Source organism: Leptonychotes weddellii, chromosome 5 (assembly GCF_054177405.1).
Source record: "Leptonychotes weddellii isolate Sample4059 chromosome 5, ASM5417740v2, whole genome shotgun sequence".
Classification (NCBI taxonomy): domain Eukaryota; kingdom Metazoa; phylum Chordata; class Mammalia; order Carnivora; family Phocidae; genus Leptonychotes; species Leptonychotes weddellii.
Window position 1 is genome coordinate 67,452,330 of NC_138373.1, and position 26,510 is coordinate 67,478,839.

At 53.6% G+C, this 26,510-nt stretch overlaps 2 protein-coding genes across 4 annotated transcripts in view; one reads left to right on the forward strand and one right to left on the reverse strand.

Annotated features, from left to right (window-relative positions):
- The window catches only part of CACNA2D4 (calcium voltage-gated channel auxiliary subunit alpha2delta 4), a 113,682-nt gene that overhangs the window by 60,564 nt on the left and 26,608 nt on the right, over nucleotides 1-26,510 (forward strand). The window contains exons 24-26 of the mRNA XM_081818917.1: nucleotides 2,188-2,283; nucleotides 4,410-4,537; nucleotides 8,407-8,487. Coding sequence (XP_081675043.1) covers nucleotides 2,188-2,283; nucleotides 4,410-4,537; nucleotides 8,407-8,487 — 305 coding nt within the window. The remainder of the gene's footprint in view (nucleotides 1-2,187; nucleotides 2,284-4,409; nucleotides 4,538-8,406; nucleotides 8,488-26,510) is intronic.
- The window catches only part of LRTM2 (leucine rich repeat transmembrane protein 2), a 16,774-nt gene continuing 1,663 nt past the window's right edge, over nucleotides 11,400-26,510 (reverse strand). For 2 of the 3 annotated variants that reach the window (XM_081820968.1, XM_006742317.3), the window contains 5 exons: nucleotides 21,030-21,212; nucleotides 20,419-20,560; nucleotides 17,036-17,626; nucleotides 13,426-13,903; nucleotides 11,400-12,467 (listed from right to left, as the gene is read on the reverse strand). In XM_081820968.1, coding sequence (XP_081677094.1) covers nucleotides 13,449-13,903; nucleotides 17,036-17,626; nucleotides 20,419-20,485 — 1,113 coding nt within the window. In that variant the 5' untranslated portion in view covers nucleotides 20,486-20,560; nucleotides 21,030-21,212 and the 3' untranslated portion in view covers nucleotides 11,400-12,467; nucleotides 13,426-13,448. Of the gene's footprint in view, nucleotides 12,468-13,425; nucleotides 13,904-17,035; nucleotides 17,627-20,418; nucleotides 20,561-21,029; nucleotides 21,285-26,510 lie in introns of all 3 variants that reach the window. The other variant, XM_081820966.1, reaches the window with a different exon arrangement.

A 26,510-nucleotide genomic window follows, 5' to 3' on the forward strand; every position in this document is an offset into this window, starting at 1 on the left:
GTGCTATCAGTTGAATGTCGCATAGTACAGCCTTCTTCACAGAATCCCATTGGAGAAACCCCAATACCCACACAGCTGAGCCTTAATTAAAAAAAAAATACTTCCCCTTGGCGATGCTTTGTGTCTTGCCTACCTCATACACTCACTAAAACCACTGATCTAAGTACTGAGAGAAATTGGGTAATAACCTGTAGCAAATTGGGCTAGGGGCATGAATATTAATAAAGTTAGAAGTAATTAAATAAAAGCCATATGTAACAAGCCCACACCTGATGTCATATTCAATGGTGAAAACAATGAAAAGCTGAAAGCTCTTCCTCTAAGATCAGGAACAAAGTAAGGATGTCCACTCTCACCACTGTTATTCCACATAGTAGTGGAAGTCCAAGCCATAGCAATTAAGCAAGAAAAAGAACAAAATGAAAAGGCGACCTACAAAATGGGAGAAAATATTTGCAAATCATATCTGATAAGGAGCTAATATCCAAAATATGTAAAAAAAAACCTCACAACTCAATAGGAACAAAACAATCTGATTTTTTTTTAAAAGGGCAGAGGAACTGAATAGACATTTTTCTAGAGGAAACCTACAAATGGCCAACAGATGCATGAAAAAGTTCTCAACATCAGTAATCATCAGAGAAACACAGATCAAAAACACAGTGAGGCATCACCTCACATGTTAGAATGTTATCCAAAAGACAAGAGACAACAAGTGTTGGCCAGGATGTGGAGAAAAGGGAAGCCTGTGCACTGTTGGTGGGAATGTGAATTGGTGCAGCCACTATGAACAACAGTTTGGAGGTTCCCCAAAAAGTTCAAAATAGAACTTCCATATGGTCCAACGACCTCACTTCTGATTATTTATCCAAAGGAAATGAAACGATTATCTTCAAGAGATAGCTACACCCCCATGTTCATTGCAGCATGATTTACAATAGCCAAGATAGGGAAACAACATGTTGTCAATGGATGCATGGACAAAGAGGATGTGGTGTGTGTGTGTGTGTGTGTGTGTGCGCGTGTGCACGTGCACAATGAAATATTATTTAGCTATGAGAAAGGAAATCCTGCCATTTGTGACCACCTAGATGAACCTGGAGGGCATTATGCTAAGAGAGACAAGCTGGACAGACAAAGACAAATACTACATGGCATCACTTATATGTAGAATCTATAAAAGAATAAAATAAAATTAAGTCAAACTCATAGAAACAGACAGAAGGAAAGTGATTGTTGTGGGCTGCTGGGGGAAGAGAGGTCAGCACATTCTTCCACCTGCAAGAGGAAGAAGGCCTGAGGATCTAATAAAACATGGTGACTGTAATTGATAACACTGTATTGTATAATCGAAATTAGCTGAGAGTAGAACTTAAATATTCTCACTCCCCCCCCCAAAAAGATAAATACCTGGTATGATGGATGTGTTATTTAACTAGATGGGAGGAACCCTTTCACAATGTATACATATATCAAATAACCATGATGAACACTTAAAAATCTTACAATTTTATGTCAATTTTATCTCAAAAAAGCTGAAATGTTAAAAAAAGAAGTAATGACTCCCATGCTGGTGCCATCATCGTGGAAATATGGCTTTGAGACCATGAGAAATATCAGTTACACTCCAGCTAGCTAATGGATTTTCTTTCTCCAGTCTTGGCAAGTTCCACAGGGTTCGCATAGGTGGATGTAGACCATGTCTGCTTCTCCTCCTTTCCCATTTCAATAATAAGGTAAACATGTGAAAAGGGTTTTAAAACTGCAAAGTGTCCTGTAAGTGTCGGTCATAAGAAGTTCCTGTTTCTGAGGTCCCAAAACAACATCTCTTTTCCTGAATTCCTGTGTCTTCCAAAGCCAATTCCCCCAAAACCTGCATGGACAAATTAGAAGCCAAAAAAAAGTCAGAAAGGCAGAGGCCCAGCGGACCCCATTAACAAGGGAAGGTGCTGCCCAGGGAAGCTGGGTCTACCAGATATAACAAACATGATGTTCACAGTGGATGGCCAGTGCGTGTGTGTGCAACCCCCTGAGTAACCAGTCTGCCTTTCCCCCGACCCCCACCCCAGGAAGATCAGGCCAGGCACTAGGAGAGGCCTGCAGGTCTTCCCCGGGCTCCCAGTGCCCCCTTCCTAGATCTATTCGCTGCAGTGCCTGGTAATGACACCTGCTCTGTCTGCCTCACAGTGAGTCCGAGCAAGTGGTGGACATGGCCTTCCTGGGCACCCGGGCCGGCCTCCTCAGAAGCACCTTGTTTGTGGGCTCCGAGAAGGTCTCTGACAAGTGAGTCATGTTGTGCCCCCCGGGAGAGGGCTCCCTGCATGGTGTTCCCGTGGCATGTGGACGGGCAGAATCTCAGAGGCCAGGAGTGCACGGAGGGTGGAAGTATTGTGGTTTGCAGACTGGGAGAGTCAGAAAAGTAACCCTTCCACCAGGTTTAGATGCATCCTGGAGGTGTCCCCGAGAGAGGAGGGACAGTGGCCCAGTCAGGCAAGAGAGTGGCTGGGACACTAACGTTGGAAGGGTTAATCACTTCCACAAAAGGAAACCCAGAAGTTGTTTTCCCCCTTGGGACCAGTCTGTATGTGACAAGCTAAATCATTTGACTGTGTCCCCTCCTTTGTTGACAATTTACACATCCCCTAAGCCAGCAAATCTCAACTGGGGATGTCCCCACCCAAGGGACATTTGTCAATGTGTGCAGACATTTTTAGTTGTCACCACTAGGGGATGGGGGCTTGCTACTGGCATCTAGTGAGCAGAGGCCAGGGATGGTATTAAACACCCTCACAAACATTGCCTGGCCCAAAATGTCAATAGTGCTGAAGCTGAGAGACACTGCTCCCAGCAAAGCCTGGATTCTGGGAGACCGGCTTGCCAGGGTATCCTCCCCACTGAGTACTGCAGCAAAGGGAGGATGGAAGCCAGAGAAGGGGGCTGGGTGGGGTTGGTAGAGCAGAGCCACCTGTGGCTCACAAATCCGGAGACCCAAATAGGCAGAGGCCAGCAGGCACTTGGAGGAGAATGGCCGAGGGGGCACCCCACAGTCCTTGCCTCCCACCTGCTCACTGCTTCTCTCACTGAATCCAAGCACACTCAGCCATCTATGAGCTTCTTCCAGGATTCTGACAGATCCACGCTTGCTGGAAAGCTGAGGCTTTCTAGGAGAACAAATCAAGTTGCTTTTCTCTGTCCCCACCTCCCCTCACTCCCAGAAAGGTGAACAGAGAACCCTCCACCTCGCTAACCCTTTCCATGGTCCAGTTAGAGACACAGCAAATGACTCAATGGACCAAATCTAGTGGGTAAACTGTAGATTCACCCAAAGGCCTTGAACAGTGTTGGGAAGTGACCTCCCCACATTCATAACCCCTCCGGCTGGCCCCCCACTCGTACCTCCTCATCCCCTTAAACTTCCACCCCCACTCAGAAAATCGCATACCCGTGTCATCGTCTCGCCAAAGTTGGACAGGGTGAACCACACCTGGCAGTATGAAGGGGGTAAAGCATCCTCAGCAGTCCCCTGCATCCTCTCTGAAAGGCTTCTAAGAATGGAAGAAGGAAATCTCAATACAGAGAGACCCTCCTGGGTTATGAAGGCAGCCACCATGAATGGCCACACAGGCACCGCACAACTCCAGAGGGCTCCCTTCACCTAGACCATGACATGACTGGAGAGCTCAGGAACTGTGCAACAAGGCAGGTAGCTTCTGGGTATGTAAGCCAACCAACCACTCTTAAAATCAAACTTCAATTATCCACCTTGTGGGTTATCCACAGTGTCTTTTTTTAACCCACAAACCAGATTCTCCCTGCCTCCCACTCTGCTTCTGGACCAACACTCCCTTCTGCTGGCTGCTGTGTGTTCAGGGAATGCAAAACCATAATTAGCAAGGTAAAGCTGCTCAAGAAAAAGATAACTCATAATGCATTTTAAACCCTAGAGGCAATGACTTTTGAAGTAACCATTTTGGAGGAATTTATGCCCTTCTATTAGTGCAGTGATAGAATTCACTATGCAATTTCCCCATCCAGACATGCCAGTTAGCCAGACAAAAAGAAATTAGGGTATATCCAAAAGAAATAAACCCTGCAGGCAAAGGAGTTTTCATTTAACAACAACAACAAAAAAAGTCTCCTTACACAATACAGGCTCTCTACCTCTTCAAACTACTAATGTGTCATCAGATGCAACAGCATTTGATTCTGGAAAAGGCAGGAATTTCTGGGGAACACTGTCCGGGGTAAAATCAGTCTAGGGGCTAATATTTTCTACCTGCAACCCTACCAAAGCAGAGATGAATCTCTCTTCTTGGTCCAGCCAAGATGACCTTGTGTGAAAAAAAGAGAAAGGGATAAACATGTTCCCAGATCTTGGCGGGGTGGGTACCAAATCTTTCTCTTTGCAGAAAGTTCCTGACTCCTGAGGATGAGGCCAGTGTGTTCACCATGGACCGCTTCCCTCTGTGGTACCGCCAGGCCTCCGAGCAGCCTGCTGGCAGCTTTGTCTTCAATCTCCGATCAGCAGAGGGACCAGGTAATCCGTACCCTTGTGCTCCTGGGGCCGCGCTGGGGCCAGGGCTGCCTCCTCCTGCAGCTCTTGCTGGAAAACAGGAGCAGGTACAGAACAGAATGTCGACGCCTCTGGGTTCCCTTCCAACCTTCCCTCCTGACACACATTAGCACCTTGAGAAAGCTCGCTCGTGCCTTTCCATGCTATTGATCTCTACCCTGAATATAGGACAGATCATTTTATCCCCTAGCCAGCAGCCAAAGTTAAAAATCCAGCATGGCACAAAGGAAAGAGATTTGACCCAGAAGTCAGGAAGAGCTGGATCCTAGCCCAAATTCCAAATAGGAGCATATTGGAAGAGTTGATCTTTAAGATTCTTCTGTTTCTAAACATCTGAGTGTCTTTGAAAATTTCTTAAACTCCCCCAGATGAAAGTAACAGACTTTATTCCATCGGGGGACTACTGTACTTATCAGGTTCACTGACCCCACTGCACTTCTTCCCAAAGAAAGCAGCTTGGTCTCCACTCCCTTAGGGTCTCCCAGGAACTGCAACATTGAGCTCCCCATCTGCTCCTCAGGAACTCCCAGTAATAATGGGGCACCTCCTGGCTGGCAGGCCACGGTGTAGGGGGGGGCTCAAGCAGTAAGGAAGCAGGGCAGCCAAGATTGGCCCTATGGACCAAGTCACCAAATCCCTACTAGTCCAAGGCCCAGGAAGGGTTTCAGAGCTGCCAGCACCCAACTCCCAGCCCCCAGCCCCCACTCTGAAAAATAGCCCCCAAAAAGAAAAATTTAGTGACTTTAACAGAGCACCAGGAAAATTGCAAAATGTTTAGAACAGAAAAGGACTTTGGAGGTTGCATAGCTTCACCCTCTTAATTTACATATCAAGAGACTACGGCCCAGAGAGGTTGAGGGACACATCCAGCGCCCCAAGAGTTTGCAGCAGAGCAGGTCCTCCACAAGGTCACCTCTGGGGGAAACTGACCCCAGCACAGTGGAGCAAGAGGGCCTAGGAATATTTGTGTCCAGGTCAGAGTGAGCAGAGATGGGGGAAGAAGGAGAAGAAGAGGGAGAGGAGAAGGAGGAGGAAGAGGGGGGAAGAGAGGAAGGAGGGGGAAAGAGAGAAGGAGGAGAAGGAGGAGAAGGAGGGGAGTGGGGCAAATGGAGAACCCCAGCTGGGAGTCTACCTGGAATGAAGAGTTCTATTTTTCCTTCGAGATGCCCTTCCACCAAAACCCTCCAGCTTCCACTTCCACCAAAACCCTCCTCCAGCTTCCTGATGGGGAAGGTGCCCTGAGCTGACAGCTGGGGAGATCCAGGCTCCCAGGGGCTTCTCCTGGGGCTGCAGGCAGCAAGGAGGAGGTCCCCTCTGTGCCCTCTTGACATCTTCTTCACCCTGTGCCTAAGCCCACCTCTCCATCCTATGCCTGTTCCCCCCACTGAATGCATCGCTAATATGTTTTACAAAACGTTCCAGAGCCTATAACTCATTTAATCTGCACAGCCCTGTAAGTGTTGTTATTACTTCTCTTCTTACACAGGAAAAATCTGAGGCTCTGAGAGGTTCTGTGACTTGCCCAGGATCACACAGCTAGGGAGCCATAGAGCCAGGCCAAACCCAAGTTCTGCCCACCAAAGCCTTACACCTTAAGTGTAAGGCAGGAAGGGGAAGAGGAAGTGAGTGCTGTTATTCCCAGTGAAAGCCCACAAGGGAGGCTCACAAAGCCAAGGTGATGGTCTCCTCCCCACATTGCCCCCCAGAGCCAGAAAGAGGCAGCTCTTTCTTCGTGTCACCTTCTAGAGCAGCATCAAGGGCTCCCCCAGGAGGGGCTCCCACCCACAGGGTCCTGGGGAGGTTCTCTGGGGTGAAGCCCTGGCCCCTGCCCCCAGCCCAGGAGGAGGGCTCCCTCCTACCTGCATTGTCACTGGGCCCCTGCCTGAAGGCTGCCGGGGTTGCTTTTTGTGGCGGTGAGGTAGGAGGGCGGTGGGTGGGGAACTAAGCCGCAAGGAGAAGAGAGGGAAGCTGGCAACCCAAAAGGGGGGACGGTTGAGTAGGGAGGCAGGAGCTTGCTCTCTTTTCACACCCTCGCCTGCTGCTTTAGCTCCTGCCTGTGCCTGGAGAAACGTGGGCACCTCTGCACACTCTCATTCTCTCCCAAGGAAGAAAACAACAGCTTCGTTTTCATGGGGGGCGGGTACCCCGAAGAGGCCTAGGAGCCGCCTCCAGGGTGAATGGAGGCTTCCCTCTGCCTCTCTGGGCTGACTCTGTTGCCCTTTGCCTGGGGCCTGGCGGGCTGAATTCTGCCCACACGGAACTGTCTTTTGCATTCAGTGCCTGAGAAATCCGCCGGCACAGAGCAGAGTCTCGCCAATGCCCAGGTGCCTCAGGCCTATTCCTCCTGCTTCCAGGTGTTTCTAGAAGCGGCGGGAGGAAGCTGACTTCTGTGTTTATTGTGGTTTTATCATGGCAAATTCCTAGAAGCAAGGACAATGCTACATATTAAGTTTCTAGAATCAGAGTAATTTTGGATTTCTGTGAGATATTGGATTATAGCAAGGTGTGATGGATGATCTTCGCAAAATAGATACGAGAAAGCATAATTTAAGTTCCATGACAACAGATGATCTCCACGTAAGCTTCTCATGACATGTTTCAAGCGACATTTGATATAAAGACCTTCTCACAAGACAGCACTTGATTAAAATTTTGCCCCTTTCTTGGGAATTTTAGTGATGGAACTTGGCCTGTAGACAAGAATGCTTTGAAAAGGGGCACCTGGGCGGCTCAGTTGGTTGAGCGTCTGCCTTCGGCTCAGGTCATGATCCCAGGGTCCTGGGATCAAGCCCCATGTCAGGCTCCCTGCTCTGCGGGGAGCCTGCTTCTCCCTCTCCGTCCCTTACCCCCCAACTTGTGCCCCCCCCTTGCTCTCTCTCTCGAATAAATAAATAAAAATAAAATCTTTTAAAAAAGAATGCTTCGAAAAGTTAAGCCATGTCCCTGGACTGACAAAGATTGAAAAGCCCAGGGTCATGCACTAGCCCATACCACCGCCAAGCCAGAAAGCTCTGTTTTCATGTCGAGCCGACATGGCCACCTAAGTTCTGCACCCATGGTGACCTGATTATCCTAAAAGAGAGAGGCAGAGCAGCTCAAAGCAAGCCCCTTGCCCTTCAAGAGCCGGGCAGAGTGTCCCAGAAGTACAGTCACTGTCTGTAAGCCAGTGAAAGGGTGGCTTGATAACGGGGTGGTGGCGGCAGGCTGGCCCCCAACGACCAGGATTTATGGGGTACCTCGGATGTGCCAGGCACCCGCCAGCCTTCTGTGCCTGGGGCAGCCCTCGCCAGGCCTCCAGAGGGGCTGTGTCACCCTGACTCATGTGACTGATGAAGGACAGCCCAGGATCAGCCACCAACGAGTTCTGGAATGCAGCCTGTCCTTCTGCTAGAAAGAATCATTTGACGCAACTCAAGTCTTCTGGGTGGAACCCGCGCTGAGAGGACAGGTCACAGCAGGGTCCCTGAGCTCAAGGGAGGCAACAGCCAGCAGACAGTCGCTGCCCAGAGACAGCGGGAACTCACAGTGTCCTAGTGACGTAGACAACACTGCATTGTCCAGGCCGCCGGGGGCCCTGGTGTATTTATCTGGCAGGGTCAGATCTGCGTGGGGAGGTGGCAGTCCCCGACATGTGGGAGGTGCTCTGCAAAAACCAGTGGGTGAAAGTGACAGAGCCACCACAGCTTTCCCCAACACCACCCCCCCACCTCACTTATTCAAGGATTGCCCTCTCCTGGGATTCATAGTGTGCTCTCAGCCTCCCCACCCACCACCCAACCACTGGCTCTTCCCCGGGCGCTGAGAAAGTGACTTGGCAATTTTTGTTTCCCCAGAAAGTCCAGGCCAGCCCATGGTAGTGACAGCCAGCACAGCTGTGGCCGTGACTGTGGACAAGAAGACAGCCATTGCTGCAGGTAGGAGCTGCCCTCTGCACCACGGCGGTCGGGGTGTTGTGAGTCGAGGTCAGGAACAAAGCACACAGTAATAGCAGGAGGACCATGCCTGTGGTCCGCGAGGGCCACAGTCCTCTGGCCAGAGGTTTTCCCAGCTGAACGGAGGGACTGAGGGAAAAAGGAGTCTTCCCAAGCCATTTTGTTTATAAAACCTGAGATCCAAAAGAATTTATGAAGTCAAATGAAGCTCAGACAGGTTAAGACCCAGCTTCCTACCCCGTGTTGCCATTGACCTCAAAGGGGATAAGAGCACCCAGTGACCCTCCCCAGCTGGCCGGACGTGGTGGTTTCTCGGTACCTAAAAGAGTCCTTTGCACCTGGGCCTCCTTGCCTGAGTGTGATCAGGCCTGTGTGGTGAAACCCTCCTTATCCTGGCTTCAGTTCCCATGTCTCAGCCCCAGCTCGGTTCTGCACAGCTGTGCAGACCAGTGGGCGCTCAAGCATCAGCCATCACGGGTCCTGTCCTGCTTCCCCAGGGACCCCAGAGAAAGGACTCCGCAGCCAGAGGGGCGGGGCGGGGCGCAGGCAGGGCTGGGTGAGCCTTGGCCCCCCAGGCTGGGTTCAGGGCAAAGAAGGTGGGAGGAGCAGGCTGGGGTCTGGCTGAGATCGTCCGACCCTGACTTCCCGCCAAAGGCAACACGCGCCCCACCGGTGGCCTTCAGGATGCACCGCTTTAGCATTTGGAAGGGACTCGTGCCATCTCAGCAGCATTTTTAAACTTGGACCACAGTGTGCTAACCCCAGACCCATTGCTAGGCCAAAACTGGACCCAAACTTGTTTCCCTCGAGCCTGTTCGGCGGTCCCAGCTGAGTGTGTCCCTGTCCTGCTCCCTCTGTGGCGTGGACCCTCTCAGCCCCTGCATACCCGAGAGTCTAGGAACAGAGGGGACACCGGGTCAGGCTGCTGGATGCGCTCTCCTGCACTCTCCAATTATTTGATATCATTTTTAACTCAGAGCTGAATTAGAGCCTCCAGGGGTTGCCATAGAAACCGTGTCCTGGTGCCTCTGGTTTAACTCACTGCAGACAATGGCTCTGAGGCTCCGGGGTGTGTGGATATGATAGGAAAAGAGTGAGGCACTAGAGACCTTACGCTTCAAGTTTTGGGAGGGTGTCCTTTTGTAATTTCCCCTCCCTGGACTATGGCTCAGCCTCCTTGACCCTGGGCCAGAGGGGCTCAAAGCAGGGAGGCGACCGGTGTGCTGTCCCGACAGTTTCATCCCTTGGAAACCGGGGGCACTGTATGCATAGGGGCTCCCGGACTGGGCAAGCATTGGTGGCTGATGGGTGGGCCACATGGGTGATGGTGTTTGCCCTGAGCAAGAGGAGAAGGTAGAAGAAGGGCACTAGGCCCAACTACTGGGGCCAGCTACGTGCCAGACGTGTGTGTCATGCCACGGGGTCCTACGGAAGGGCAGCTGAATGGGGAAGGATCTTTTTAATCTCTAAGCAGGTGATTTACCAAGAGGTGATGCAGAATTTCTAGGAATCTAACTTTTTGATCAGGATCCATTTTCAACTCCCTATGCCCTCCAGACCTAGTTGGGGAGTATTGCCCAGCATAATGATGGTGGCACCATAATCTGCAAGCGTGTTCCTCTAGCACATGCCGTGCAATACCCTTGTGCCCCCGTCCAGAGGCCTTTGGCGGTGAGCCTGCTGTCTGGAGCCGCGAGCGCTCCTCTCCTCAGGGCCCTGCCTCTGTGCGGATGGGTCTGTACGTATACACGCCAAACAGTGGCGCGTACGACACACCTACGCATTACCCAGGCCTGTGCCGGGCTGCTGAGGGACCTTGGCCTCTGCTTCTGCAGCGGGGCTTGGGGAAGACTGTCTCTCGGGTCCGCTCTGCCTGTTAAAGCAGCACCCCACATTTATCACCACCTCTAAAAGGCAAGCAGCCCAGCTCTGCTGGGAGTACCGCTGAACTCCAGGAAAGGGACCTGGAGGGCTCACTTCTGCCTAGGGCTTGCTCCGGCCTCATTGGGATATCAGCCAAAGGAAAGCTCCTAGGAAGGAGATAATTCCATCCTGGTCTCTGAAGACTAATGAACCATAGAGGCCAGGCCCAGTCAGCCAGAGGCCAGTCCAGGCCTGGAGGTGAGTCACTCCGGCTTGAGGTGGACGAACAACCCCCAAGACCTTGTTCTCTGGCTCATCTCCTCTCCTGGTCTCCCCAGCCCCAGCCCTCCAGTTCATAATTCTGAGTCCCCACCTGCTGAGCCCTGGAAGGATCATATTTGTAAGTGCAGAGGGTCATCTGCCTGTCCCTAAAGTCAGTTTGAGGGTGCAAGAGGAATATAAGTTAAACAGAGTTCCTCCTTCACGTTAGCAACACCCCCAATCTCACCAAGTCTCATGAAACGTAATGAGCAGCTCCTAGGGAGTCCTCCCGCCACCTCCCCTTACACAGCGGGGTCCTCTGGGCAAATGCATGCCTTCCTACCACATTGGCTCCTCTGCCCTTGACTGCCAGGGTGGACTGGCTCAAGCCAGGGCAGATGTGCACACAGCGGGCACTGAGCAGTGATGGTCTCCCGCTCACCTTCAGTCCCCAGTGCTGCACAGTGAAACCAGCCTGAGGCTCACGAATTCATACCGACAGCCCAGCCCCCGGGTAACCTGCTGCACTCAGCTACAGACCCCGTTCTGATCCAGCTCAGCCCTCGACACCTGTCCCGGTGCTGCCCCCAGGCGAGGCCTCAGGCAGGAGTTTCCCATCTCTCTGATGGAGCTCTGGACATTGGGGTGAGGTCCTGCAAAACTTTTTGTAGTTGCCTGGGCAGGTAAGGGGGCAGGAAGCCCCTCTCCCAGAGCCCACATGCCCTCCCCACCCAAGGAAACCAAGAGGTACATAGGAAAATACAGTCTTTATTGTTCTTCTGAAACAACAAACCAGAAATATAATTTTGCCTTTAAAAATCTTCTGTCTCAGGCTGAAGATACCACCACTGACAATACCCACCCCTCCCCTCCTTTTCCTTTAGCAAATTCCTAGATCTGGTATCAGCTGGAAAGCCAAAAGAAGGAAGACTATGCCCCAGGCCCAGGGAGGCATGTTCCGCAGTCCACCAAGCAGCCTGCACTGAGGCCCTCGCTGTTCAAAGGCATTCCCTGCCCCCCCAGCCCCCCTCACCTACCACGGTCCTCTACGAGGTGGAAGGATCAAGGGGTGCAAGGCAAGATAGGCCTGCCCTGTCCTGCCCTGTCCCTCCTCAGAGCCTTGGCCTCCGTGTTCTGGAAGCCTCTTCCCAGGCCACCAGCAAGACCCCGTCTTAGAGCCAGAAACCAGCCTGATACCTCCTGACTCTCCATAAGCCATGGGAAAACGGGTGTCCAGCAGAGGGAGACCTAGTACTCATCTGAGATCAGACTCACGGGGCGGGGGCCAACCTACAAAAGGGGACTCGTGACCCCCAAACCCCCGCACAGCCGTCTCCTCACCTGCCACCCCTTTGGTGTAGGCTACAGGTAACAAACAGGACCCCTGGCCCACGCTCTGGTTTGGAGCCCAGTCCAGGTGCAATTAAACACTCCAGGAAGCCAGACTGCGCACACAAAACCCTGGGAAGGAAGCCCAGCCCTGAAGCCTCTGGGCAGACCTTGCAGCCCTCTGCCCACCCCGGGCGCCTGCTTGGGGTCTGCTCAGGCAGTGAGCTTCCTCGAGGGCCGTCTGCGTTCCCAAGATGCCACCAATCGTGACCCAGTCCCCACCCCGAGGTCCCAGGCCCGGAGCTGCTGAAGATGGAGGGGTGAGGGGTACAGAGCAATGGTTCTTGGGCTGCAGGCTATAGGAGTGGAATTGGTGGGGGTCCCCACAGGGCCTGGCAGTGATGATGTCCTTAGATGGCGCTGAAGAAATGCCCAGTGGTATGTGCCTGGGCTCTCGGGAGGCTGCCATCCACACATGCTGCAGCTTCAAGGCCTCTGGGCCGGTGTCCCTGGAAAACCCAGCAGGAGAGGTGTGAGAGGGTTACCATGGTGACAGGCAGTCTCATCCAGCAGCACCACTCTGGCCCACTTCAGAGGATCTCAAAGGAATCCTTGTGTTGTCGGTGTGGGCTTCTCCCCTCTGTTGACTTGAGAAGGTTGCAGTAAGCAAGCAAAAGGGTCTGTGGCCTGAGGGCCACAGACCCACAGGGGGGAAACAGGTCTCCACTCCCTGAGTTCTCATGACCTCTGTCTCCATGTGATTCTGTGTGCGTGAGAGACAGACAGACCGACAGACAGAGATTTCCAGGCGATGTAATTGCGCTGGTGATGCTGAGTGTGTGTGAGAGGAATGGGTGAAGCCGGGAGCAGTGTGGCTGGTGTGTGGCCTGTAGCAGGCAGAGGGACATGGTGGCTTCAGCAGGGGGAGTGTGTCCTGTGTTTCTAAGTGCTGGGTCCAGATGCCATGGTTGCTGTGATTGTACATTAGTGCTAGCGGCTCAAAGCTGGACCCAACTTGGACCCTGAAGGGCAGCTGAAAGTATCTTCCTGGCTTAGAAGGGGGTCATGGAAACTGGCCGCTGGCCCCCATATCCCTCTTCCCCACACCTACGTGCAGATGAGGTGCTATGAGCAGGAGGTAGGGAGAGTGACCCAGGGCAGGAAGGACAGTAGAGGAACACTGAGTCCAGAAGCCTGCACTTGCACACATAGCCTTCCTTTCCCATGGCCAGAAGCTTAGGGAGACCCCCCAGCTGTCCCAGAGACTCGGTGGCCCCGAGAGGGGCAGGAGCAGGAGCCTCTAGCACAAGGGCGGCTTCCGCAGAGACTTGGAAGTTCATGGAGACAGCCGCACTGGGGCTTGTTTGCTGGAGGGCTGGGGGCACGCGTGCAAGAGGGGACTGCGCTGGAGGGAAGGGCCAGCCCTTACTGAAGCCATCCCCCGCATGCTGTCCCGGCCCTTCCTACCTAGGCCAAGTGGGGCTGGGCCCTCAGGCCACAGAAGAGATCTGCTTCTGGTCTTCGTGCTCACCCTCCGGGTCCCCCATGAGGGGCTGCCGCTTCTTGAGCTCCCGGTGGTACTTGGCCATGACGGAGGCATAGATGCAGCCGTAGGCAGCTGCCACCACCATCATGATGCAGACAATGCCACAGACAACCCCTGCGATGATCACCGTGCCGATGGCCCGCCTCACGCTCACCGGCCGATACCGCTGCTTCTGGGGGCAGGCTGTGCTGGGCTCTGGCTCAGGCTCCGCCCCTGGCTTGGGCTTAGCGGGTTCAGGGCTGGCCTTTGTGCAGGGTGGCCCAGGAATATCCAGCCCAGCTGAGCTATTCTCGTCCTCCAACTGGGAGCAGTAGTTGAACATCTCCATGGGGACCACACGCATGTCCTTCCCCCTCAGCTCCTTGGGTAGGGTGCAGGCCAGCTGATCCAGGCGCCCCCCTGCATCCAGGGGACAAAGAAAGCAGGGGCTGACCAGGCATCCAGAACCTGGACTCCTTCTCCCCATCCCCAGGTCCCCAAAATGGAAGGCCCAGGAATGCAGTCGGTCCTGGATTCACATCAGTAGGAGAGGAAGGGAGACGAACAACTAGCATTTAGGAAGCCAAGGACCATGATAGGTGAGGTACATATATCATGTCATTTCACCTGCACAGAAGCCATACAAAATGGATATTGCCATTATTCCCATTTTAGAGAAGCACACAACCATTTCAGTCAAGTCTGCTCTGTCCAGAGTCAAACTGACTCGCAGCAGTTTGGCACCGCTAACATGTGCTGGTGCTCAGGGAAGACTCAGCAATGCAAACAGAGTCCTGCACGGGCCACCGTTCTGCTCCTCTCCTTGCCCCTGAATCTGCCTGCTCCCCGCCCATCTGTAAACCCAGGACACTCCTCCACTATATCTTATCCCTCCAGAGTTCCTCCGTCTCACAGAAAAGACAAGTCAAAAGCCACTGCCACAGGCACTTTTCCATGTGGAAACTTTTGGTTGTCCAAGATTACCTCTTTGGAGTGGGGAGAAAAAATTGGGTGAGAACGTTTGCCTTTTCCTCTTTAAGAGCAATCCAGCAGCCCACCAGCACCCCGACCACGGCTTCTCTGAGTGCAGTGGCATCTTGGGAGGGAACCCTGAGACCCGTGAGGGCAAAGGAGAGGGGGCCAGGACTAATGAGAGGGTGTGGGCAGCAATAGGTGCACAGGCTCATCATGACGATGGTGAGGCTGGACCATGGTGAGGTCATGAGAGGATATAGATGCAGAACACGGGTGGGTGAGAGAGAAGGTAGCTCGGGAGAATCCCCTAGGAAGTCAGAGTCAGACTTCGTCCCTCTGTCAGGTTCCAGTGAGATCTGGACGCGAGCAAGAAATCCCTTCCCAAATGGCTCCTGCCGACAGGCTCCTGCCATCCCCTCCCTGCCAGTCCCTCTCCCAGAGCAGCTGCTGCACATCTCCTTATACAATAGATACGCTTTGCCTGGGATGCTGATGAAAACATCCCAGGAATTTTTTTAAAGAAGTGCAAGGTTGAAAACAACTGTACTCTTGAAAAGTCCCAAAAATAGACATTCCCACTCCATGCCCTTTTGTGCTGAGAATTTAGTTCCTGATAACTATGTGAAAAGACAAGGACGTTGCCTAGGGATAACACATGGGGCTGAGACCCTTGGCCTCTAGTCCCCCCGTGCCACTGACTGCCTGGGGGCCCTGTGGCAAGTCTTACATCCAGTGCAGTGTGTCCAAGGGCCACCTTTGTACAGGCAGGAGCCAGGTGTTGAGATGGTGGCAACCTCATCTTCCTGCTCAAAGACCTGAGGTTGAATCCTGGCCATGTCATCTCATGCAAATTATTTAATTTATTTAATTGCATATGAGTCTTGGTTTTCTTGGCCATAAAATAAGAATGGCTGATTTGATTAACTGCTATAAGGATTAAAATAGATAATGTACATGAAAAGATATTTATAAACTGGAAACTATATAAGTATTAATTGCTATTTCCTGACTCACAAGAATGGGAGAAAGTATCATAGTGACTAACATTTTATGGCACTTTACAGTTTGTAAAAATTTTTTTAATTTTTTTAAAGATTTTATTTATTTATTTGAGAGAGAGAGGGAGAATGAGCACAAGCAGGGGGAGTGGCAGGCAGAGGGAGAAGCAGGCTTCCTGCCGAGCAGGGAGCTGGAAGCAGGGCTTGATCCCAGGACCCCAGGATCATGACCTGAACCAAAAGCAGACGCTTAACCGACTGAGCCACCCAGGCTCCCCTGTAAAATTGTTTAATTAACTAACACAGGAGAATATCATGCAAATAATTGAGATTGTGGCTGGATATGAAACAAAAAGAGCAAGACTGATGAAAAGGATTGGCGTTCTTTTCACATTGATTCACTCATTCAGCAAGTACTCATGGAGCATCTACTTTGTGCTGGGCACCAAATTCTGTCTTATTAAGTCTGTTTAATATTATGACTACTAGTAGCAAATGAACAAATAAATGAATAGGTTTTATGGAGGACTTGCTTTATGCTAAGTACTTTTCAAGACACTTTACATGCGATGCTCAGTCGGTTAAGCCTCTTGCCTTCAGCTCAGGTCATGATCCCGGGGTCCTGGGATCAAGTCACGCATCGGGCTCCTTGCTCAGCAGGGAGCCTGCTTCTTCCTCTACCCGCTGCTCCCCCTGCTTGTGCTCTCTCTCTCTCTGACAAAAAAATAAAATCTTTTTTAAAAAGACACTTTACATGCATTACTGTTTAGTCCTCACAATGATTCTATCAGATAGCTGTTATTTGACCCATTTTACAGATGAGGACACTGTCACAGAGAGGTTTCTCAGGATCACACAACTAGTAAGTGACAGAGCCACAAATCAAACCCGGATCTGGCACTTTTAACTACTGCACTCACTTCTTTGCCCTCCTTTTCATTACATTTAATCATCTTATAGATCATTCTAGAACTTTCCCCAAAAGAGGGAAGGGAAAAAGTAAAACTAAAGCCATTTGGCTTCTTATTAAAAGCTTTGGATATAAAACTTCTTGGGAGAGTTGAGATCATCATCAAAATGAAAATTTGGTTTTATCTGTGGATTTAAATTATATTCCACCCTCCTGAAACTGTGGATATTTAAGAAATTGCTGTATTATTCAGACGAGCAAGGGTGGTTTTTCTTCCTCCTACCATGCCAGGGAAGCCCAGAGGCATACCTGGTGGGATGTAGAGAAAAATTATTAAGTTGCCTCACAATACCTACAGAAGTGAGATCAAGTTACAGTGAGTCAGTCTGAAAGAAAAAGAAGAGGAAGGAGGCTGGGAGCTGGGAGGGGCACACAGAGAAGAACATGGAGCAGTGGGGAGGTGGGGGGGCAGCAGCACCAGCCTCTCTGCCCTGCCGATGGTTTGGAGCCCAGGCTGAGACTCTTCTAGCCCAGAGCTAGTGGAGAGGTAGGGCCACCCCCTTCTCCCTGGACCTCGGCCCTGAGTCAGCGCCCAGCCTCCAGGAAATATGTTAGGTCAGGGGTGATTGTCCTGATTCCTTACATCCAGGCAGGACTAGCTGTTCTCACCTCGGTAGGAAAACCACTCCATCCAGTGCTTGAAATCACGCAGGTTACAGTCACACTCCCAGGGGTTGTCCCCAACCTGCAGCAGCTGCAGGCTTGCGAGGGGTTCAAACGTCAGCCGGTCCAGGTTCTGCAGACGGTTGGAGCGAAGTGACAGGGAGCGCAGCGCTGGGAGTCCATCAAAAAGGCCAGGGGGCAACTGGGCCAGCCCGTTGATGGACAGGTCCAGGTGGCGGAGCAGGGGCGAGTGCTGCAGCAGGTCCCTGTCCAGGGTCCTGATGCTGTTATTGCGCAGCTGCAGCTCCGTAAGATTCGTCAGGTCCCCGAAAAGGGACCGGGGCAGCTGGTCCAGGAAGTTGTTGGATAAGTCCAGCCGTTGCAGGCTGGACAGATTGGCGAATGCCCAGCTTGGCAGGGCACTCAGCTTATTGTTCAAGAGTAAGAGGGTTCGGGTGGCAGCGGGCAAGTCGGGGGGCACCATGGTGAGGCCTAGGCCACTACAATCCACCTCCAGGCTGCGGCTGTCACACTTACAGGAGAAGGGGCAGGCAGGGAGGGCCTCCACAGCATACAGCATGATCCAGCAGGTGATCCCTGGAGGGAAGGGGGACAGACAGGTGGAAAGAAAGCCACAGGCGGGGAAGGGGGGTTACCACCTCCTGCTTCAATTCCCGCCTTTCTAATTTGTAACATAATGGCCTCTTGACTTTATCTGCTTTGGCCTAAGCCACAATCAATGCACAAACCTTTACGGACCACATAAAAAGATAATTAACCAACCCGAAGCACGTCAATATTACTGGACATCACATGGTGTTCGCAGGGCTCTTGCCTCACAGCACATCTGGCAAAGAAACCACTTTAGTGGAGTACGATCCTGGAGAATGGCAGGCCTGAGTGCAGAGGACAAGCAGTGCTGTTCCACAAGGAGGCCCCAGCTCATGGGGCCTCCCCTGGTTGATCTCCTTGGGAGCTCAGGCCCTACCGCTACCATAGATGTTGACAAAACAAAGGATATAAGGATGTCAAAGAAATCTGCTCCCTTGTTCCTCTCCCAGTGTCACAGAGAAAGATTCTCTTTCCAAAAGAAAATAGCCACATTGCTGCTTCCTTCCCCTCCGCACCCCCCACCCCCAACTTGGAGCTGCCCTAGGCTAAGACACACCGTGGAAGAGGGAGAGCACAAAGGGGTGCTCCCACCCCTGCCCCCTGCAACTTCCCATGTGCTGTCAGATCCAAGAGGGGGGCCAGTAACAGCATGAAGACCAGGAGTCCATCTAGGGTCCCACTCCAGAGACCACAGTAGAAATGATGAGGATAAGATGCACAAATCCACCTCCATGCTGAAGAACATTTGGGCACAAGCCACTGCAAATCATAGGTTCTAGGAGAAGTTTCATATTTATTCTCACTCTAAAACCAACCATTTGCTTAGGTTGGGCTCCTGTTCCTAAGGGCTGCAGGGTAGCATTTCTGCAGGATGAACCCATTAACAGCATTCCTTTTGTGGTCCCATGTTTTGCCCAGGACCCCTCTGAGTAAGCAGCCTCAGAGTCTAGCCTGGGGAAGGGCTGGGGGGTCCTCAGAGAATAATTACAACAGAGCAGCTCATTCCATGGTTCAGCAGCCCTTTCTCAGAGGGACTGCCAAACTCCCCTCAAGTGTCTTCCCGAGTCTCATAGATGTTTGCTCACTGTGGAAGAGAAAATGGGTAAGCTCAAAATAGTTCAACTTCACCAAGTCAGCACCTGGTCTGGCAAATTACTGGCTCCATCTTGGATGTGGGATTCATGCAGATCTGACAGCACAGGGGAGGTTGTAAGAGCAGGGTGGGAGTGCCCTTTTGTGCTCTATCTCTTCCACACGTGGCATGTCTTAGCCTAGTATAGCTCCAAGCTGGGGGTAGGGGTGCAGAGGGGAAGGAAGCAGCAGTGTGGTCATTTTCTTTTGGAAAGAGAGGCACAGAGGAAAGACCCTAGCCAGGGAAGTGATGGAGAATCAGACCCAGTTCATGGCCCAGGTGACCGCACTCAGAAAGGCAGCCACCCCGACTTGAGCACCTGAATGGGATGGTCTTGAGTCTGTGTCTGGCAGATGTCTGGTTGTCTGGTGTCCCCAAGAACAGAGCTTGAAGGAACAGTGTGGAACTGTTCTCGCCCCACACTTGTGGGGTCAGTGACAGCTGAGAGGCGGACTGCAAGGCTGACACCTGAGCCTCCTCGTTCTCAAGAGGAACGAGCACAGTCATGGCCATGGAAGCCAACCAGTGACCCTTCCTGGCCACATGGGGTCACCTGCTGCTACCACTCACCCTCCTACCCCTCTGAACCCTTCTGCTGCCAGGTCAGCCTGCCCTACCTTACCCTGCACCATGCCATTTGAAAATCAACATCCTTCAGACCTCACTTTCCCCAGAAAAGAAGTCAATCCATCCAGCTTCCCTCACAAAAGGATCATAACCAGAAGCCATTATTCCCCCCACCCCTGAAAATTCAGGGTGACATAAAAGCTCTGGTGACAAGAAAACATAATCCTGTATTGCGAGGTGTTGAGTGATTCTAGAATGAGTTTGAAACGGGATCTGAGTGGCTCAGGGATCAGCCGCTCTCACATGGTGAATAATTCAGGCTGCTCATGTCCTGCAGCTGTGTCACTGGGCCAAGTGTATGAGGGGAGAAGTCAGGCAGAATAATGTCCCTCAGGACCATATCTTACCTATTACCATGTAGCCTTGCGCAAGCCAGTCCTCAGAGAATAATTACAACAGAGCAGCTCATTCCATGGTTCAGCAGCCCTTTCTCAGAGGGACTGCCAAACTCCCCTCAAGTGTCTTTCCCTCTACTGAAGAGAATTCTCATGGCTTCTTTCAGCCTGACAACTTACAAGGCTTTCTTATGGGAAATGGAGACCTCAATTTCCCCATATGCAAGAGGAAGGCTGGGACCCAACCCCTATGGTCCTTCCAACACCGCAATCCAAGAGCTCTCTAGTTCCCTCCATTTCAGAGCTAGGAAGACTGAGACAGAAGTCTCCAGGTTCACCCAGCATTGAAAGACAAGAGGGAGACTTGCCATTAGAGCAGCAGGACTCCCACAAGCCAGACCGCCGGAGATGGGGGTGGACTTCCTGGGCACAGGAACAGACCCACCTGGAGACACAGAACCACCATCATGGCCTCCAGCTCCTGACTCAACCACTAAAGCTCTCAACGGCAACTCTTTCTTTGGCTGCCACAGTTGCCAGTACCACAGGCAAGACTGTAGAGGGTAACCCCTGGCTTCCCGGGCCTTGGGCATCCCAGAAAGATCGGAGCTTCCTGCAGCCTGGCATGCATCACTTCGTGCCAAGCTAGCCCCTGCCACCGGCCCCCGCCCCACTGTACTCACAGGAGATCTGCCTCCACTGCAGGGCAAGCCTGGACCTCTGCTCGGGGCCACTGCCCCGGGCCAGCATGGTGAATGCCACAGCTCTTACGGCCCTGCACCTCTGGGGAGAGGGGAGCCCCTCGGTGTGTGCTGCCTGTCAGTCCTGAGAGAGAGAAAGAGAATGAGAGCTGAGCAGCACTCGAGGCCCCGTTCCAGTCCAGGGGTTAGGGAGAGGGCCCGGTGTCTCTTTACACTCCTTGTCATTCCCTCTCCTGTTCTTCTCAGGTATGATTCCCGGGGTGGGGGTAGGAGAAGGACGAGGGGCAGAGAAGCCAGGACACCTTCCCCCTCCCGGGGTGACTGGGGTGGCAAGGAGGGCAGGCTCTGGCCTGTGGCCCAGTGCTGAGTTCTGCCTGCAGGACGCAGAAGTCACCAGCGGTGGCCTCCCTAGTGTCCCTCCCCTGCCTCTCCTGTTGCCTCTGGCATGTTGATCTCTAAAATGCTTTGGGGCCACCTGGCCTCCTTTGTGAGCTTTCCCCCATATCACAGGTGGGGACACTGAGAGACATATCTACTAGGTAAGCAGAGTGAGGCCATAGTAACACCGTTCCCGGGCCCAGCGCTGCTCTCACCATGGCCCCCGAGGGGGCAGAGTCTGCTGCTGTGTCAGGCGTGAGGCCCAGGCCCCGCTCCTGCCGCCGGCTGGCCGCCCGCTTCCCCTCCACCTTCGCCTGAGAGGTGAGGTGCGGTGCTCTGTCTTCCGCCCGCTGGTCTATAATAAGATTCATCAGCTCAGGGAGTTCATGCTGCAGCAGCTGTTCGTGCAGGAGACAGGGACAGGAAGGAGAGGATGAGATTTCAGAGCCGAAGGAGGGCTGGGAGCAGGCCTGGAGAGGCAAGAAAGCAGTTTTCTCTTGCAGATGACAAAAGAGGGGTAGTCACCCTGTCTAGGGTCTCAGGACGGGCCCTGCCCCAATCCTAAGACTAGGAAGAGGGACACCTGCCCTCCTGTGGTCCCCATTTCCTTCCAGGTATGGCTAAGGCCCTCAGACAGAGGCCAAAGCCTCCACTCTCCCAGCCCCATCAGAGCAATGGGAAAGGGGACTGTGGTGCCGCTGCAGCAGGCAGGGACAAGGTGCGGAAGGGGGTGGGCATGGGGAGGGAAGACTCTGCCCGCAGCCCAGCCCCTCCTGCCCCCAAAGGGCACCATCCCATCAGCCCACCGCTCCTGGCTGCCTCCTTTGTTGCCTGCTCATCCCTCCGTGATCCCCGGTCACAGCCTCCCCTCTCACTCACCCCGCCCCGCCGTCTACCCCCCCTCCCCCCCCACCCCCCACCCCTCCCCCGGCCAATCCGGAGAAGCCAGAGGCAGAGTTAAGCAGGCAGCTGAGGAGGTGGAAGGACTGCTGGGAAGCTAACTCGTTCAGCTCTGAAATCTCTGCCTCCGGTGAAGCAGGTTTCCCTCAGGCATTTCGGGTCCTGCTGCAGCCCCTCAGTGCCTCGCCAGCCCCCACTCTTGAATGGAGCACCTCAGGTCGCAAAACCCACTTAAAACCCAGCAACCCCCGCAGGCCCTTCAGCTGTGCTCTCAGCAAGGGCGGCCTGGGGCGGGGAGGGGGTCTTGGCTTCGGTTTTCCCCCTCCTGCCCTGGGGTGGGGGAGGTGGGCTCCAGGTTGTGCCAGCCTCCCAGGTGTTGTGACACCGGGGCCCTGCCGTGCAGTGTGGGGAGCAGCCCGGGTCCCCACACTGCCTCTTGGATGGATCCCCAGACCCTGGGCTGAGGCGTGAAGGAGATGGGAGCAGCTCAGGCGCCTTCTCCAGCGGCTCTCTCTCCAGCCCAGGTGGGCAGGCCTCTGGTTCACTGCCGGCCCCACCACTCCCTAGCTGGGCAACCTTAAACAAACCCTGTAAACTCTCTGAGCCTCATTTATCTTATCTCTCAAAGTGGGGACGGTAAGACTTCATGGGTGGAATCTCGGGGCAGATCAATTTAATTTAGGGAGGAGAGTTAACATTTACTATATTTAGGACACACTACCTTAGAAGATCATTCGGGCGAACGTGCCCAGCCTGGACTTGAGCCCATGATAGCTGTGAGGAAGCCCCAGTTCCCTTCCTCCTTGCAGCAGTTCTAGGTGAAACCTCCTTCCTGGTCCCACCAGCCTCACACATGGGTCTACTTCTCTATTCCTGAGCAGATGGCCCATGGCAGGATGCTCAGGGCGGGGCACGCTCACACGCACAGGCTTTGTGGACCTCCGTCCCAGACAGCGGTGCCCACCCTCTCTGTGTCCCTCAGGCCCTGACCCTCGGAATAATCTCGGACTCCAGCAGGAAGCCTCACATCCAGAGCTCAGAGCACCCACACAATATTAGGCACGTTGGAGGCCATCCAAGGCATGGAGGTGATGACCAACTTGCCCAAGGTCACCTACTAAATCAGAGGTAGGTCACCGGCTTCGGAGTCTGACTGCTCATCCACTCCCTGGTGACTGTCACCCAGCAATGGCCCTTATGGGGAGACACTTATGTGTGCACAGAGCAGGGTGCACATAGGCTCCCAGACACATGCTTGGAGCTCCCAACACAGCACATGGTGCAAACACACCCACAGAGAGCTGTGCAGTTAGGCACGTGCTCACACACACACACACACATGCGCACATGCGTGCACACACGCATGCCCGGCTGGCAGCCCTCCAGCACTCCCCCTCAGATGCCAACTCTCAGCCAGCAAAAGCCCCCAGCAGACAGAGGTACAGAGACACTTCCAACCTAGGAATAAGGTCTAACGAAAACCCCGCGGGGCAGCCCCTACCCCAGAATATTTTCTCTACTCAGACTCAGAGGGGTGCTCAAGACCCAAGCCAGGCTTCTGCTCCCGCCCTTTCCAGCTTTTTGCAAGGAGACAGGCGGCAGAGAATCCCTCTCGCCCAAGCCCAGGCCCTGCTTCCACCTGAGCCTGCTCCCCTCTGTTTCACGCAGGCTCTCCTTTTCCACCCCACCCACCGATCCCAGACCTCAGTGTCACCCCAATAGTGATCCCAGGGGTTGACCAGCAAGCACCAGTCAGTGGAGACAGTGGCCTTGAGCAGGTCCTGATGCCCCATCCCCAGCCTTGGATGATGTCAGCTGTACAAAACCAGTCAGGCGAGGTGCCGCAATGCAGACCCCCAGGTGTCATCTTCCGAGGTAACAGGACACTGTTGACCCCAGCATCTCTGGAGAAATGTGATGAAAACAAAGTCCCCCAGGTCCATGACAGGGGAGGGACAGGGGAACCTGTGCTCCCTACGGAGCCGACTCCTTGGACACCATGGAAGTGACCTTTAGGGAGATACAGGGCTAGAACCCAACTTCCTGGCTGTTTGGCCCTTTGTCCACAAGCACACCTCCAACCCAAGGACCCCTTCCCACCCCCAGAAGTATCCAGCCTCATTAGGAAAGGGGGTGACCTACATTAGGAATGCAGCTGCTGCAGCAGGCGCTGACCGGTGCTGGAATAGATGCATACTGTCTGAGAGGGAAGTCCCCACCCAGGATGGAGAATGGGGGACAGAAAAGAGCAGGGTTTGCCGGAGCCCCCAAACCCACCAGAAAGATCTCCAGGTCCCACAGCCTCGTGGATGCTGGACTTGCTCCCAATCCTCACACGGCTCATTGTCTCAGTCCCAGGGACAGAGACACCAGAGAGAAGGGCTGGGCCCCAGCAGGGCACTGGGCCTCCTTTGCTGGGATGGAGGGTGTGGCCGAAGAGCTCCAAGCAATCAAAGGCAGAACGCCTGAGAATCCCTTGCTACTCGGTGTGGTCCCTGGGCTTTACCTAGGAATTTCTTAGATGCAGACTCTCAGGCTCCACCCCAGGCCCACCCAACTAGAATATGAATTTTAACAAGATACCATACTCAAGCTTGAGAAGCACAAGACACATGGCTTCTCTCCCAGCAGGCCCTGGTACCTCCCGGGAGGCCGTGCGGGTCTGTCTCCCAGGCCCCATCTTGGGAATGGCCGTGACCTGGGCACAGCGGGGAGGATACTGACCTTAACCTCCTTCAAAAAGCCTCTGTATGGGGAGGAGGGATGACCATAGCCACAAACACCTGTATATAGTGTTCTTAGTCCTCAGAACAACTCTCTGAGGTTTTACAGATGGGGAAAACTGAGGCAAAGGAAATTAAGTAACTTGCCTCAGGTTAGGCCACGGAAGAATGAATACAGCTTTGGGCACGAGCAGTCTGGCGACAAAGCTACCAACTCAGCTGCCTTTGTAGGCTTCTGGGTCGGTCTGATCTGCTCACATGCGGAGGTTCCAGGTATAGGAAAGAAAGGCGAAAACGGGAGAGGCAACATTTTGTCTGTACAGTGCTTCACAGTTTATGCAGCATGTCCTCATCCCCGATCTCACTGGACCCGAGGCAGGCATTCTGCTGCGCCTCCTGCTGGTGAAGAAACCAGCTGAGCTGAACTGGACTGAGACAACAGCCCAGTGCCCCCTCCCAGGCCCCTCCTTCCAGTAACATCACCGATGCAGTGCGGAAAAGCCTCAGGTGGCCAAGATCTTAGGAAAGGACCTGGATGGGGCTTTCTAGAACCCCTTCCAGCGGAGGGCTGGGTGCTGAGGTGAGGAGAGAAGCCAGGGGTGGAGGGTAGTGACAGAACAGGAGGCAGCAGTAAGAGCAGAAAGCTCCACGTGCTCCTGCCGAGCTGAGTGGGTGCAGCAGCATCCCCTGGGGCCTGGGGGTGGGAGCTGCTTCCCCAGTGGAGCACCTGTCCTCAGCCCCATGGGCGAGGAGCAGCCTGCTGGAGCCCCCAAACCCACAGAGTGCTCAGGTTGGATGGTGTGGGGCGGGGGCCTCTCTGTGCTCCCGCCCCTTCAATTTCTCCTACAGACAGAGGTTAATCTTCCAAGCAGAGCTGGCTCAGACCTCAGCTAGAAACCTCCAACACACCCACCACCAGCCTGGCGTCCACACCTTCCTCTGATGCTTCTGTCACGTCCGTCTCCCCAGGTCCAGTGTCCAAACTACACAAGCACTTAAAGCCCACTGAACCTCAGCCTGGGGGTCCCTGACTCATGACATCATGATGGCCCTGCCATTTGCCTCCACTGGAATCTCCCTTTGGTCAAGTGTCCCTAGTTGAGGAAAAGGCTTCTGCATGCCCTCAGCATCCAAGACTCACAGAACTGAGAAGCAGAAAGGGCCTTCGCAGTCACCTGCGCACCCACTTCACTCTGCAGACAGGTGAAGGTCACAGGCGGGTGAGAGGCACCAAGAGGGTGTAGGGGGACCTGGACTGCAGGGTGGCCTGAGCTGAGCCCTGTTTGGTGGGGACCGTGCAGGGCTGGCCTCTCCACCTGCTGCCTCCAATCTGGCCATCTGGGCCCTTCCAGGAAACATGCTCGGTCTCTTCCTGCCTGTCACCCCCATAACACACACTGCCCAGGCAGCGCGGAAGCAGGTTTTTAAAAATCTCTCTGTACTTGGAACTGGCCAACCTTCCTGGTTCATTTTAAAACGCATACCCCATTCTCACCCCAAGCTTCCTGCATCCTGGTTTCCTTGTTGAATATTCCTAGTCCCAAACAGATCTTCTGGGAATCAGAACAGAAAAGCCCCCTGAGTCATTCCTCACTGGAGCCCCTCTCCATTGTGAACAAACTAAGCTTGCTCACTGAGGCCATGGCTATGGGCACAGGCCGTGGCCTTGGGCAGGGGGCAGAAGAGGCCTGATCTGGGGTAGAAGGAGGGAGACCCCGAGAAAGGTGAGACTGCCTGAGACAGCCCAGATACCCCAACATTACATAAAGGCCCTCCCCTGCCTCCATCCCATGCTACCCATCCTGCCCAAAGCAGCTCCACCCGGCCCCTCCTTGGCTTTGGTGCCTAGGAAACGGGAACAAGGTTTGCTCATCCAGACCCCAGACACAGCTTCCAGCCAAACCCCAAAGAAACCAGATCGGTTGCTTAAGAAATGTCTCTCCCTCTCCTGCCACCCCCAGGCTGGCTTTCCTGGGCTCCCTCTTTTGGCAGTGCCAGAGACTATGGCAGTGGGGAGGTGGGGTGGGAAGAGCAGGAAGCTGCTTCGGGTTTCCCTCCTGCTGGACTTCCCCG